The following is a 13,617-nucleotide window of genomic DNA, read 5'->3' as shown; positions in this document are numbered from 1 at the left end:
GAGGCACTGAGTAAAACCGATAAAGAAAGACAGAAGAAAGAGAGAAAGTGTGAAGTGACAAGGTCAGCCAAATGCCAACTTGGAAAGTGTGTGTGTGTGTGTGTGTGTGTGTGTGTGTGTGTGTGTGAGAGACACTTGCTTAGGAGCAGGTGGACAGGAAGTGTGTGTGTGTGTGTGTGTGTGTGTGTGTGTTCAGCCTCTCCCCTAGATGAATGTGAGAGTGAAAGGCTGGGGGGTGGGGTGAGTGGTTGCTAGGCAAGTGGCCAGCGAGAGAGCTGTGCATTGTAAGAGGTCGATGAGAAGAAGGCAGCGACACACACACACACACACACACGTACGTACGCACACGAACAGACACGCACACACTCCAAAGCTTGCGTTGCACTTTGTGCTCTTCCTCAGGAAGGGTATTTTGCCTTTTGGGATGGGCATTTGCAGAGACAGTGAGCCAATATCCTCATGCCAATCAGGCATAGACATGCGCACGCACAAGCACAAGCAAACCAAAAAAAAAATCTGACATTCAAATCCTATGCTATCAGTTGGAAAAACACCACCTACAAACTACTCCATTTATTGTTACTGTAACAGGACTACATGGCTACACACATGTCAGTACAGAAAGCACTGAACCATTTGTCCAGAACCATGCAGGACAAATAGTGACCAAGTCTGTGGTGTTAGTGTGCGTGTGTGTGTGTACGTGTGTGTGTGCTCTGTATGTGTGTTTGTGTGTGCCAGGAGGCAGTTAATCATGTGATTTGGCTTCAGCACAACCAAAGCCCATTAGATCAGAATTAAAATGAGAGAAGAGGGAAAAAAACAAGACCATCAAAACTAATTACAACAATCAAAATCCAAAATAAATACAACTCAACCTGTGCACTTGGCAAACTGAACAGCGGAGAGGGGAAAAAAGAGCCCTTGTCTCGACAGCGGCGTCTCAGCAACTCAATGAGGTTTGGCTAATGAAGACACACAGGCAGAGGGCAGGGGGCGCCGAGGAGCTCTGGAGGGCTCACGAGGAGGCTCTTCTCAGGCCCAGGCTCCATGCTGGGGGCCAAGGAGGAGGAGGAAGGGGGTGTGCGCTCAAGATGGACAGCTGCCCCCGTCTTGACAGAAGCTCGAGAGAAGGAGACCATAAATCAGGAAACTCAGGCTGGTCGATAGCGACTGCCAATCATTTTCCTGATGGGGGTCAGTGATGCAGGACAAACGAAATAAACAAACCACCAGAACAACAACTGCATAGCTCACTCTGACCCTCTCCAATAAATGCAAGTTGGTGTTTGTAGTAATTACAATCTCGAAATCCAAAAACCTCCACAAGTTTGATAATCCAAAAGAAATAAATAACCACAAAAACAGAGAGACCGATAAATCTTTATGCTCTTTAGTCCAAAAAAGCGCTGCAGGTTTGCACTAGAAGCTATGAACACCTTCATGCTCAAGAGAAGCACCTATCCAAAGAACACACTTATCAACCTAGTAAAAAATCCACCTGCGAACACAGAGATAATTCGGTATGCAGAACCTCCTCATCATGGTGCGCTGGGTCAAAGTGCTCTACCTGTTTGTGGGGTCCCCGCAGGATGTGAGCTCTGGCCCCCTCACACGCAGTCCTCATGGCCTCCAGAGACGGGGTACCCAGCAGGTCTGTGATCAAGTCGAGCTGGAGGAGAACACACACACACACACACACACACACACACACACACACACACACACACACACACACACACACACACACACACACACACACTCAAATGTATAAGATTCCACCCCACCAGTATCTCTGCTGTTGTCTGTGTGAATGCATATACCCACAAACACAGATAAGCACTCTGACTGTCAAGTCTCACTGAGGAAAGGAGGAAACGTCCTCTTACACAGCATGTTTTCCGTACATCTTCTGTATAAAGTATCTTAACAGGAAAACAATGTGTGTGTGTCATTAAGATCATGAGTGAGTTCGATTCCCTACAAGGTCACATGCTGTAAAAATCCAACCTCTCTGTACTGCAAGCTACATAAAAAAAACATCTGTTAAATACATGAAGGCAAACAATCCTTATTTTTTTGGTTTCTGGCCAACTGGATGTTTTGGTGGTTTTGAACTTAACCATGAATGAACCCTCTCTTTAAACGCTAGAGCTGCATGTATCCTCCTGCTCGCTCACACCCTCGCTGACAAACCCAGAGGAGACATGGTACCCACATGAATCTTCAAAAACCCATTAGCATCAAAGCCCGCACAGCACGAAATATTATCACAACACAGCGCGCGAGAATCCTGTGTGGGTTTTTCCGAGAGAAAGCCACCACAGAGCGACGCGGATCCCTTTAAGTTCTGCCTACTGCTACCCGTCTTGAGCCTTAAAAGGATTGGACGGTGCTTTGCGGTGCCTGAGTGCATTCTGGGGCCTGTCGGCCACAGAGCCTTAAGGACTTCACTGCAGCTCACCGCCTGGGTCTGCTCCGAGTGGGGTTGGGTGGGGTGGATGTGTGTGTGTGTGTGTGTGTGTATGCGCGTGCGTGTGTGTGTGTGTGTGAGAATAACAACAAAGAGCAGAGAGGCTTTATCTTCCCCTGCAACCAATAAATAAGTCAAACGCCAAAGCCACATATCTGCACAGGTGTCTCCCCCAGGGGGCATTGCACATGTGTGCTTCTCCAGGCGCATAGTTACAGTCCTGCACCAGCACAGACATGTGTCCACCACCACGCGACGGCCAGAGGATATGAGAGAACACGTGGACACCCCAGAGCTATGCTGCCCTAAAACACGAGCTTGACTCCTGTCTTCACCTCACTGATACAGGAGTTTGCTGTAGCAGATTCTGTTTGAACAATTTTTCATCACAAGAAAATGAACTGCTACTTGGAATGAGCTGAGAGCTGAGAGCAGAACTCAAGATAAATGGCTGTTTCTGTGTGAATGGAGAAGAACTGCAGGGCCTATATTCAGTAATGGGTACCCAGCTAAGTGGAACATGGTGACAAGTATTATTTTGAAACACTGACAAGCTTAAAGCAACTTGAACCATGTACCAAATATAATGTTGATAGAAATTCCTACATTTTACATAAAAACACATATTACTCTGTAATATCTCTGCACTTAAGAGGAACACACATTACTCTGTAATATCTCTGCACTGCACTTCAGAGGAACACATATTACTCTGTAATATCTCTGTACTTTAGAGCAGAACTTTCTGCCAGAAATTGTGGCATACTGGGTCTGAGGTCACTAGAGACAGACTAGAGTTGACCACAGTAAATGTGTGTGTTGCTGCACTGGTCACTGGTTCCAGTGCTGCAGAGCGCTCTGTGACGCAGCCCCTGTGTGTCTGCAGGCAATCTGTGCAGGCTTAGCTTAGCTGCTTTCATTAGCACAAAGGTGTGAGGCGTTTAAAATGGGACACTGTGAGGCTCCAAAATGTGCACCATTCCACTTATGCAGCCTTCTATTAGTTACATCAAATGGAACTGACTGAGGGCCGGTGGAAATGAGACTATATGAGTAGGCCATACCACTGAGGTCATATCTGGAAACGGCATGTCTCGCCAATGAGGGTCTTTTATCAATGAATTCTCAGTCATATTCAACATGCTGAACACTTAAAAAGGCAATTTGCCCTTGAATTAGTGGGTGACAAGATGGTGGCTAGAAACGCCATAGATCAGAGTGAAAATTCCAGAAAATGACAAAATATTACTTATACTGATTGCACCATTTATAAAAAGAACTTTAGACTGAATTTGAAGCACATCATTACTAAAAGCAACAAAACATCTCTACTTGTTCTTTGGTATATCTGATACATAGTCATTAGTATATTGATATTGTTTTGAGTGGACTGCAACTGAAGGACGTGTCTGGCGTCCAGTACCTGCTGGATGGGGCTCTGTGCCTGGAAGAGGATTCGTCGGCCAAGCAGCTCGGCAAAGATGCAGCCGACGGACCAGATGTCAATGGCATTGGAGTAGTGGCGACTGCCCATGAGGATCTCCGGGGCGCGGTAGTACTGTGTCACCACCTCCTGGGTCATGTGACGGGACTCGTCCAGCTCCTCCACCCGTGCCAGGCCAAAGTCGCAGATCTACAGAGAGTCAAAAGGTCAGTGTTAGAACAAGTCAATATCCACTGCATTGGATGATGTACAGGCAATGCACCCTCCAGAGGCCTGCCTGTAAATGATGGTGAACAACACAGACTGCATTGTATGCACTCAAAGCACCTGACTGATTAGTGAGTCTAACTGCTGAAGCAGGTGCTAATTAGGCTGGCACCAGAGAGAGCCTCATACATACAACTGAATGTTGATGAGAACATGCAACACAGCCCCGAGGTCTTTGGCTGTTTCTGGAATGGCATACTGCACACTGCTCACTGCTCACTGCTCGTATACTGATCTTCACAGGAAATGGTTAGTCATATGCAGTATGCAGCACAGCAGTATGGCATTTGGGAAACAGCTTTGTTTACATAATATGGATAATGCCAATGTTTTCTTCCATGTCAGTGCACATGCAACACAGTGCTCCTTAGTGCAGGCAACGTAAAATGGATTATTGACTGCACACTAGATGACAAAAGGAATGTAGGAGTCTTTTCCTTATGAATGGCATCCTAAAAAGCACGGCTGCACATGGACTCGAGGACAGTCCACCCCGTCAGTGGGTTCTCCTGTCACAGAGGAGGCGCTATTAAAACACCACACCCGGCGCATCGCTAATCACACTCCTCCAATGGACACAAGGGTCCATTTATTAGCGCTAAGGCCACCTCAGTCACACTCCCAGCAGACTGGGTTAAACGGCAGCATCCCACGGCTGCACTAACTCTCCCCCTCCCCTTTCCTCGTCCCATTGGGCTAAATATAAACTCGGGACAGAATGACAGGAAGCAAAGGAGTGGGAGAGATAGAGGGGAGGCTTGAGGCCAATTAGCGTAATGCTGCGTTGCGACAGGCTTCATGTTACTCAAGAGTGATGGTGGACGCTGGCTCCAAACTGCCCCTCAGCCTTGCAACACGCAGGCCCGGTGTGTGTGTGTGTGTGTGTGTGTGTGTGTGTGTGTGTGTGTTTCAGGGGATGGGTGGAGAGGAATGGCAGAGATGTGAGGGATCATCAAGCGGAAAGAAACGGTGACAAATGAAATGCTGTCTAAAGAGCAGACAAACATGGCAAATGAAAGTCTCGCTGAAGCCCTTCGTTTTCAACATCTCTAATCTCCACTACTTGACTGTGCACACATGCATGTCCACACAGACGCCTGCCCACACACACACACACACACACACACACACACACACACACACAGATGTGGTGAGGCATACTAATGCACTGCCACACCAAATAAAAGAAAGAGAATGACGAGCTAAACCCCATTCATTCATAGTAGAACACAGAAAATATTGTCTGGACACTGTATTAATTACCCCCAAAACACACACACACACACACACACACACACACACACACACACACACACACACACACACACACACACACACACACACACACACACACACACACACACACACACACACAGATGTGGTGAGGCATACTAATGCACTGCCACACCAAATAAAAGAAAGAGAATGACGAGCTAAACCCCATTCATTCATAGTAGAACACAGAAAATATTGTCTGGACACTGTATTAATTACCCCCAAAACACACACACACACACACACACACACACACACACACAAATAGCACAGCACAGAAAGTTTCCCTAAGAAGGACAGAAGTATTCATACAGAAGCACACTGACGTGTAGGACAAAGTGCACAAAGCAGAAATGTACTGAGTAACACACTATTGCCACAGATGCACATACACAGACACAGACACAGACACACACACACACACACACAGACACAGACAGACACTCACACACACTAAAAGAGCACCCTGTGGATCAATTGCAGAGAGCAGCCCGGTTTGGTCAAACAGCCTGCAATAAAATGTAAATGCAGGCCTCAGACTTTAGCCAGAGCGTTTTCACTTGATGAAGCACCACTCTGTCCCGGCAACATATCATTCTGTCTCTCTCTTGTTAACCCCTGTCCCAGAATCTCTGCTATTCATCCTTTTTTACTTCTGTAGGATTCACTGCGCTATTTTTCGGATTATTTTTAGCTCTTCTCTGTCAGTTTTTTTTTCACTTGAGGGATTTTTCACCACCACAATTCCATTCTTTCGGTCTCTTCTCCTCCTGCACTTGTTCTTTCATTCTCTCCTCTCACTTCCTCGCTGTCTCGGTGCCTCTCCTTCGCTCTCTCGGTCTCCACTCGTGCAGTGTGCGCCTCTGAAACGGGTGCTGCGGCTCAGCTCCTGCAGCTGGTGTTGTGGAGTGGGGATCTCTCCCAGGACCTTCAGAGCACACACAAATCCCATGACGCACCAGCTGGAGTGGCTGGCAGCGCTGGGCTGGCAAGACCTCATTGCCCCCATGAGCCATAGGGGACAGGAGCACTTTGTGTGTGTGTGTGTGTGTGTGTGTGTGTGTGTGTCTGACTATGTGTGTGCATGCTTTTATGTGTGTGTGTGTGTGTGTCTTTATGTGTATGTGTGTGTGTGTGTGTGTGTGTGGGGGAGTGTGGCCCAGTCTTTTCTCTGCCTGCACCGAACTCCAGAGGAGAAAAAGTCTCCTGTGGAATGTGGCAGCTCCCTCCCATCTGACTGCTGTCACTGGCCCTAACACACATCCGCACGCACTGGCCCCAACACACATACGCACGCACTGGCCCCAACACACATACGCACGCACTGGCCCCAACACACATACGCACGCACTGGCCCCAACACATGTACGCACGCACTGGCCCCAACACACATACGCACGCACTGGCCCCAACACACATACGCACGCATACGCAACACACTCAACTCCTTACAATATTAAGGCACATTGGCCAAGTACATTATTACATTTACATTTTTTAAAAGCATACAGAATTAAAGTAATTTAATAAGAGTACACAGAATTCTTGTTTTATAGGCAATTTACTTCATTCACTGTAATTACATGGCAGATTTGTGCTCCTTTTCTTTTCATATTAGCCCCAAATCATGACACACCACAATAAAGGAGCAATGCCGCCCCAGTGATGGTTCATAGAGGAGAGTGGTAATGAGGTTTATAAACCGTATCCTCCCTGCTGGATTAGGGAAAGCTCAGGCTTAAGTTGCTCGTGTCAAGAAGCCCATATTTGTAATCGGGTGTTGGAGACGTACCTTAAGGACACAGTTGCTGTTGACCAGAAGGTTCCCAGGCTTAATGTCTCGATGCAGGATGCCAGCTGAGTGCAGGTACTTGAGCCCTGGAGGGAAGAAGGAGCAAAAACTCAGTCAAGAGGTGGTCACCTCACCTTCAGACGAAGACCAACACAAACCCTCTGCCAGCATTTAGGCTCAGCCCCCGAGACTTTCTAATTAACATGATTAATGAACCAGCGAGTGCATGCACCTATTGGGGGAGGTCTATTGTTATTCTGAGTAAACACATATTTCAAAACTGAAAGGGGTTTTGTGTACTTTGTGCAGATTCACAAAATAACTCAAGCACACTTTTTGTATTGAGAAATTCTTGAAAGCGCATAAAAGCTGTAATGTCCTCTAAAGGTCAAAGTCAAGATCTCAAGAAGAAAGTAGTTGAAACAAATGCAGAGCAGAGCTAGCTTTCAATTTCCCATCTCAGCAGCTAAATGAGTGAGTTACTCAAACGTGAACACACTGACTGGCAAGGGCCACGGGCCTCCACATCTGAATAACCATGACAAGCGCAGCAAGATCAAAGCACTGCTGTTAATGGTGGAGTCTTGTTTGTATGTGTTAATGTGTCGTGTGGAAGTGTGTGTTTGCACGTGAAAGAGTGGGAGGTCTCGAGCGTTCAACCCTTGAGTGTTCCACAATGGCAACCACACCATGTCGTCTCTAAAGAGGATGTGTGTGTGTTGAGACAGTAAAGAGCCTCTATGTCAGTTTGTGTGCGTAAATAAGTTCCCAAGAGAGGGACATATGTGCAATAAAAGTTATCTGTGTATGTGTGTGTGTGATATATATATATATATATATATATATATATATATATATATATATATATATATACATACACACACACACACACACATACACACACACACACACACACACACACACACACACAGATAACGTTTATTGCTTATTGCAGATAACTTTTATATATATATAAAAGTATGGTTTGTGTGTGTGTGTGTGTGTGTGCATGTATGCCTGTGTGCATGTGTGTGTGTGTCAACCTGGCTGTCTCACCTCTCAGTATCTGGTAGAGAAAGACTTTGACGTGGTCGGAGCTGAGGGGCTGAGGGGACACGATGATCTTGTGAAGGTCGCTCTGCATCAGCTCTGTCACCACGTAGCTGCACGGGGGGCTCCAGTCAAGGCAAATCAAACAAACACACGCAAGGGCCATCGCAAGCATCACAGGGAAACACAAGGACAGAGAGATACTGGCCACAGAAGAGCGAGAGAAAGAGATGGAAAGAAAATCCCATATTGCATCTACATTTTAAGGAGAATTTTACTATGCTTGGTAATTTCCACTAAATGTATGCAGAGAGTAACTGTCACTGACAAACAACATGAGACCCCCACTAGACAAGTGTGACAAACTCATATAGCCCTGAAACATGATCATTTCTCAGCAAACCTCTTTTGCTGACTTGCTCGCAAGCAATTCAACCTGTCTCTGAGCTAATTATTCACTTCACTGCAGTCAATGATTGAGCAGCCTTATTATTCCATTACCTGATTGATTGGATACGGCTATTGACTGTAAATGATTACAAATGGCTTTACCGCAAAACCTTTGGCCACATAACCCATAGTTACACTCAGGTGGAAGGGCGCGCGTCAAATGTGTGTCAGTAATAGCTGGTGAACAGCACACACTCAGTCACCTATCTAATATAATTAGGCCCCTCCACATGATATGCATGCTTGAGCGCTTCGGTTAGATGAAAAACACCTCTCCCTAGAGTCACTGTTCTCTGGTGACAGAGTAAGCGCTGATAGGAAAAGACCTGAAAAACACATGCACTGTGCTCACGCACATGAGCTTGCGCTCACACACAAACACACCTAGACACGCACAAACACACCAAGACACACACACAGACACACATCCAGACACACACACAAACACACAGACACACATTTGACTAGCCAGCAGAGGAGCACAAAGAGGAGAGTGTGCAGCGTCAATGCTAGCATGTTCCCATGATATGGGTAACTGCAGGTGTATGGGTTACTGTCTATTTGCACAAACAACACCCAAACTGTCTCTCGAGACACCACCATTTCCACTTCCTCTGCGTCTGGCAAAACCTTTCAAAGATTACAGCATTCACTGTGAAATAACCATTAACTATTACCATCTGTGTTATGGTCCAGTCTCACCTTTAGTCTACTAACAACACTTGTCAGCATTGCACATGTTGTATAATTGGACAGCTTTTGTGCTCCGTTTTCCCAATCTTCACTTCAGCAAAACGACTGTCATTTTGTCAGGCAGTCCGCATGTTTCTGCCAGTATCCAGTCGTATTAGCACATTAGAAGGACGGGGACTGTTAGCCAAAAGTAAATTTTTGAAACTTGTCCTTGAAAATCAGACATCCAGTCCTCTGAATAAACAAATCTATTATTGCCATAAAAGGTATTTATAGGGCATTGAACGGCTCAGTCACCTCCTCCATGGCCATTTTATGCAACTATTAATGTGAAGTGCAATGGAACATTTAAGTCAGGAAACCATTTGCCATGAAGATGGGGCATGGTCATCACAATGTGCTACTGGGTTCCAACTGCACAGAAACACCAAACAGAAAATGTAAATTCAACGATGAACAAAAAAGTGAATTTCCTCATTATTGACTTGTGATAAGGATTTAGTTGCTAAATGAGCATGTGCAAATTGCATGTGCAATATCTTGCGTGCAATATCTTAGATCCTTTACACTCCATTCCCCATTCCCGTCACTGGTAATCTACAATAGCAAACTCAGATTTATGCAATAATCTTTGAGAAACAAAATATTACAGTCTACACTTTCAACAACAAAAAAACCAAGCAAGCTTTGGGAGAGAAGTAGCACTTGAGTGTGCCTATTTTTATGCACAAACAGAATAAAATCCAGACGAGTGCATGAGTGGTCAAATGCAACTCCATTGTTCAAGGACAAGCAGTGCATTTAGACAACTCAGGCCAGGGCTCAGTCATAGCCCTTTCCATCCACGGGCATATGACAAGTGGCCAACTAGGAATAGTCACCTCTGACAGCCAATCAACAGAAGGAGGAGACAAGTCCCACTGACTGAAACACTTTTTTTGCCAGAGTACAAATTTGAAAAGCATATGCTGTTAGGTCAGCACCTGCAGGCAAAGCCCCGATCTCCATCCCCTGGAGATCCCCGACTCCCTCACACACTAATCACATGCTCTACTCAGCCATACTGGACAACCGCCATCACATGCTCTAGTCTACCCATACTGGACAACCGCCATCACATGCTCTAATCTACCCATACTGGACAACCACCATCACATGCTCTAGTCTACCCATACTGGACAACCGCCATCACATGCTCTAGTCTACCCATACTGGACAACCGCCATCACATGCTCTAATCTACCCATACTGGACAACCACCATCACATGCTCTAGTCTACCCATACTGGACAACCACCATCACATGCTCTAGTCTACCCATACTGGAATACACTCATCACATGCTCTAGTCTACCCATACTGGAATACACTCATCACATGCTCTAGTCTACCCATACTGGAATACACTCATCACATGCTCTAGTCTACCCATACTTGAAAAGGCCAGCAATGCAGGGAGGAGACGGTGAGGAGAGTGCTGTGAGAATATACCAGCAATAATGGACTGCTTATTATTGCCAAACACTGGAAACCATGCGCAGATGGCTTAGGCACCGGTAGCTTAAGTGCACCCTGTCTTTGGTCTAACTAAATGTGAAAATCTTCTAGGGCGAAAAAAGATTGCATCACACAAGACGGAAAGAAAGATGAACGGGCAAAGCAGGCAAAGCGTCTTGTAAGGGGCTCTTTAGGCTGTGCTCCGCAGGCCTAAAGACAGCCATGTGTGGTCAGCCCAGTGTGGTCAGCGAAGCCGTACAGCTCTCCACATCCATCACTCGGTCATCTCCTCCTCCACATGCACACTGCACAGCTTTCCGAGAGGGGGCCGTGGTTGCGGCTGACTCACTGAGGGTCCGGCTGAATGTCAGAGCGTTTCATCTCTTCCAGACAGTGGCCTAACTCCGAGAGAAAGGGGGGTAAATGAAGCTTACAGCTGAGCCTGATTACAAACGCCCACCTCTTCATGAGGCCTTTCAGCCCGACACCACATGGCACATTCATCTTCCACCTCTGACAGAGCAGTGACGTGCATGCAAAGTCCTCACCCACCTCCACTCAGAGCGCCGGCTTGTTTCAGTTCCTGCCATGTACGCACAGACTGATATGGGCTGGAACAGGAAGCTCACCACTGTGTCTTTTCAGACTAAAGACACTTTTCAGACACTTTCCTGACAACATAAATGTTTTCTTGCGACGGCCTGCATATCTGTTCAAACTTCAAACAAGAATTTCCAACCAAGCGCTCAAAATAACAGCCATCCTTGGAGTTCACACACTGAAAATAAATGTAATAACAGATGCATGGGTTGTCAGCGTTGCGGCTGGCTGAACGGTTTTGGCAGGCAAGGGGTTGAAACAGATGACGTGACAATAAGGAGCTAAATATAGCTAGTGATAACATCAATGTGTTTGCAGTGCTTTTGTGAGGTCATTGCACACACCTTATTGCAGATTTGTTGATGTATTTGAAGGACAAGAGTGCCCTTGGGGTTAATACTGAACTCTACAACAGGGGTATATAAAAGTAACGTTGAAAGGAGGACTCATGAGTGGTCATGGGTCAATGAGGTATAGATTAACCCCCCTAATGCACTGCCAGGGCTGCCTATGTGGGCCCCATATAGGGAGAGCGGTTGTGACACACTCTCAAACAGGGAGGAACAGAGAATGATAAAAACATAATATATTCACAGGACAAAAAGCATTATGATTGCAAGGGTATAATCCTTTTACACATCTAGCTCTCTCTGTTCAAAAGGCCAGGACACTGAGTCTTTCTGTGTGCAATGTTTACAAAATATGTCACTAATCACACAAACAGTTAAGCATTAGATGTGCACTTTAAACCAAACAAATTCCAGTCTTCGATTTACTTCCATACCCACATAGCTAGATGCAGGTCAGTCACCTTGATCAGTCCAACTCAGCAGTACACAGCTGGCCATTAAGCCGCGACATTACAGGCAACGCATACACACACACACACAACCTCGATCTGGAGGTGGGGACGGCTCACATTCCTGCCACACAAAAGCAGCCAGCTGCGCACCGCACCTGGGCCAGGAGGCTACTCCATTCCGGCCGCTATTTGGCTGAGAGAAAAAGATAATGTAGAGGAAAAAATAACACATCAATAGCACTTCCACCGGTGCCCTCTGGGTCCTAGTGCACCGCCAACCGTGCCATCAAATGAAAGTACATATTTTATTGGCTGATCCGCCGAGGAGAAGAAGAGAAAGGGCACCGGCAGCTCAGTGGAATGAGGGGAGGAGAGGAGGAGGAGGAGGGGGCGCTGCTCTTTTCTTCTCTTCCACTCGTCTGGCTCACATGATCGCAGCCAGCGCTCTCCCTCTCTCTCCCTGCTGCTTCAGGCGGGGCTCACAGACTCTGCTTTCATGGGCGCCGTACATGGCCTCCCCCTCCTCACTTCTCCCTCTGTCTGTCTCCATTACTGCCCCCTCTTCCTCTTTCAGACGTCTCTCTGTCTGTCGCATTCTCTCTCTCCATGTCTATCTCATCCATCTCAAACCCCTTCTCCGTTTTATCTCCATCCTGTCCTTTCTGCCTACTCTTCGTTTCACTCTCTTCCTCGATTTCCCTTGATATCTCTCTCCCTCTCTCCCTCCCTCTGCGCCTCTTGTTCTCGGAGCTGACACACTTCCTGTGATACCTTTTAGTTCAGAAGGCGTCATCATCCCCCCACTCGCCGGACTAACCCTTCGCCTGCTGCTACTGTAGCTATGAGATTTCCGTCTCACATCAAAGCCTCCACAGTCTGACAGTTCAATATGGCAGCAGTCCCGCTACGCGCTAATGAAGTGGGATGAAATTAACACACACTGAAACCCTCTATACAGAGTGTTGTTGTCTTGTGTTGATGTAGTCCTTAAAATCAAATGGCTTTGGTGCTAATGCTTTGAAATGAAATAGTGTTTGAATTGCTTTTATGTGCGTCCAAAACAGCAAGCAAAAAAGCAACAACAAAAAAAACAGCATACAGTTGCAAGCCTACATAGCAGTCACGCCAAATAACTAAAAATAAAGAAGTTAAAATAAATCCCCAAGCATGTTCAGACAAAAGGCTTTTTGTTCTGCGTGTTAGAACTAAAATATCACCATCTTTCAGAATGGTGGCTGACCAGGTTTGAAGAAAAAGAAAAGCATCCTCTGGTA

At 46.3% G+C, this 13,617-nt stretch overlaps 1 protein-coding gene across 2 annotated transcripts in view; it reads right to left on the bottom strand.

Annotated features, from left to right (window-relative positions):
- The window catches only part of nlk2 (nemo-like kinase, type 2), a 57,140-nt gene that overhangs the window by 17,852 nt on the left and 25,671 nt on the right, over positions 1-13,617 (bottom strand). For both annotated transcript variants that reach the window (XM_048264280.1, XM_048264281.1), the window contains 4 exons: positions 8,308-8,414; positions 7,252-7,337; positions 3,897-4,106; positions 1,571-1,672 (listed from right to left, as the gene is read on the bottom strand). In XM_048264280.1, coding sequence (XP_048120237.1) covers positions 1,571-1,672; positions 3,897-4,106; positions 7,252-7,337; positions 8,308-8,414 — 505 coding nt within the window. The remainder of the gene's footprint in view (positions 1-1,570; positions 1,673-3,896; positions 4,107-7,251; positions 7,338-8,307; positions 8,415-13,617) is intronic.

This window comes from Alosa alosa, chromosome 15 (genome assembly GCF_017589495.1).
Source record: "Alosa alosa isolate M-15738 ecotype Scorff River chromosome 15, AALO_Geno_1.1, whole genome shotgun sequence".
NCBI classification, from domain to species: domain Eukaryota; kingdom Metazoa; phylum Chordata; class Actinopteri; order Clupeiformes; family Clupeidae; genus Alosa; species Alosa alosa.
The sequence above is the reverse complement of the archived record's forward strand: the minus strand, read 5'-3'. Positions and strand labels throughout refer to the sequence as shown.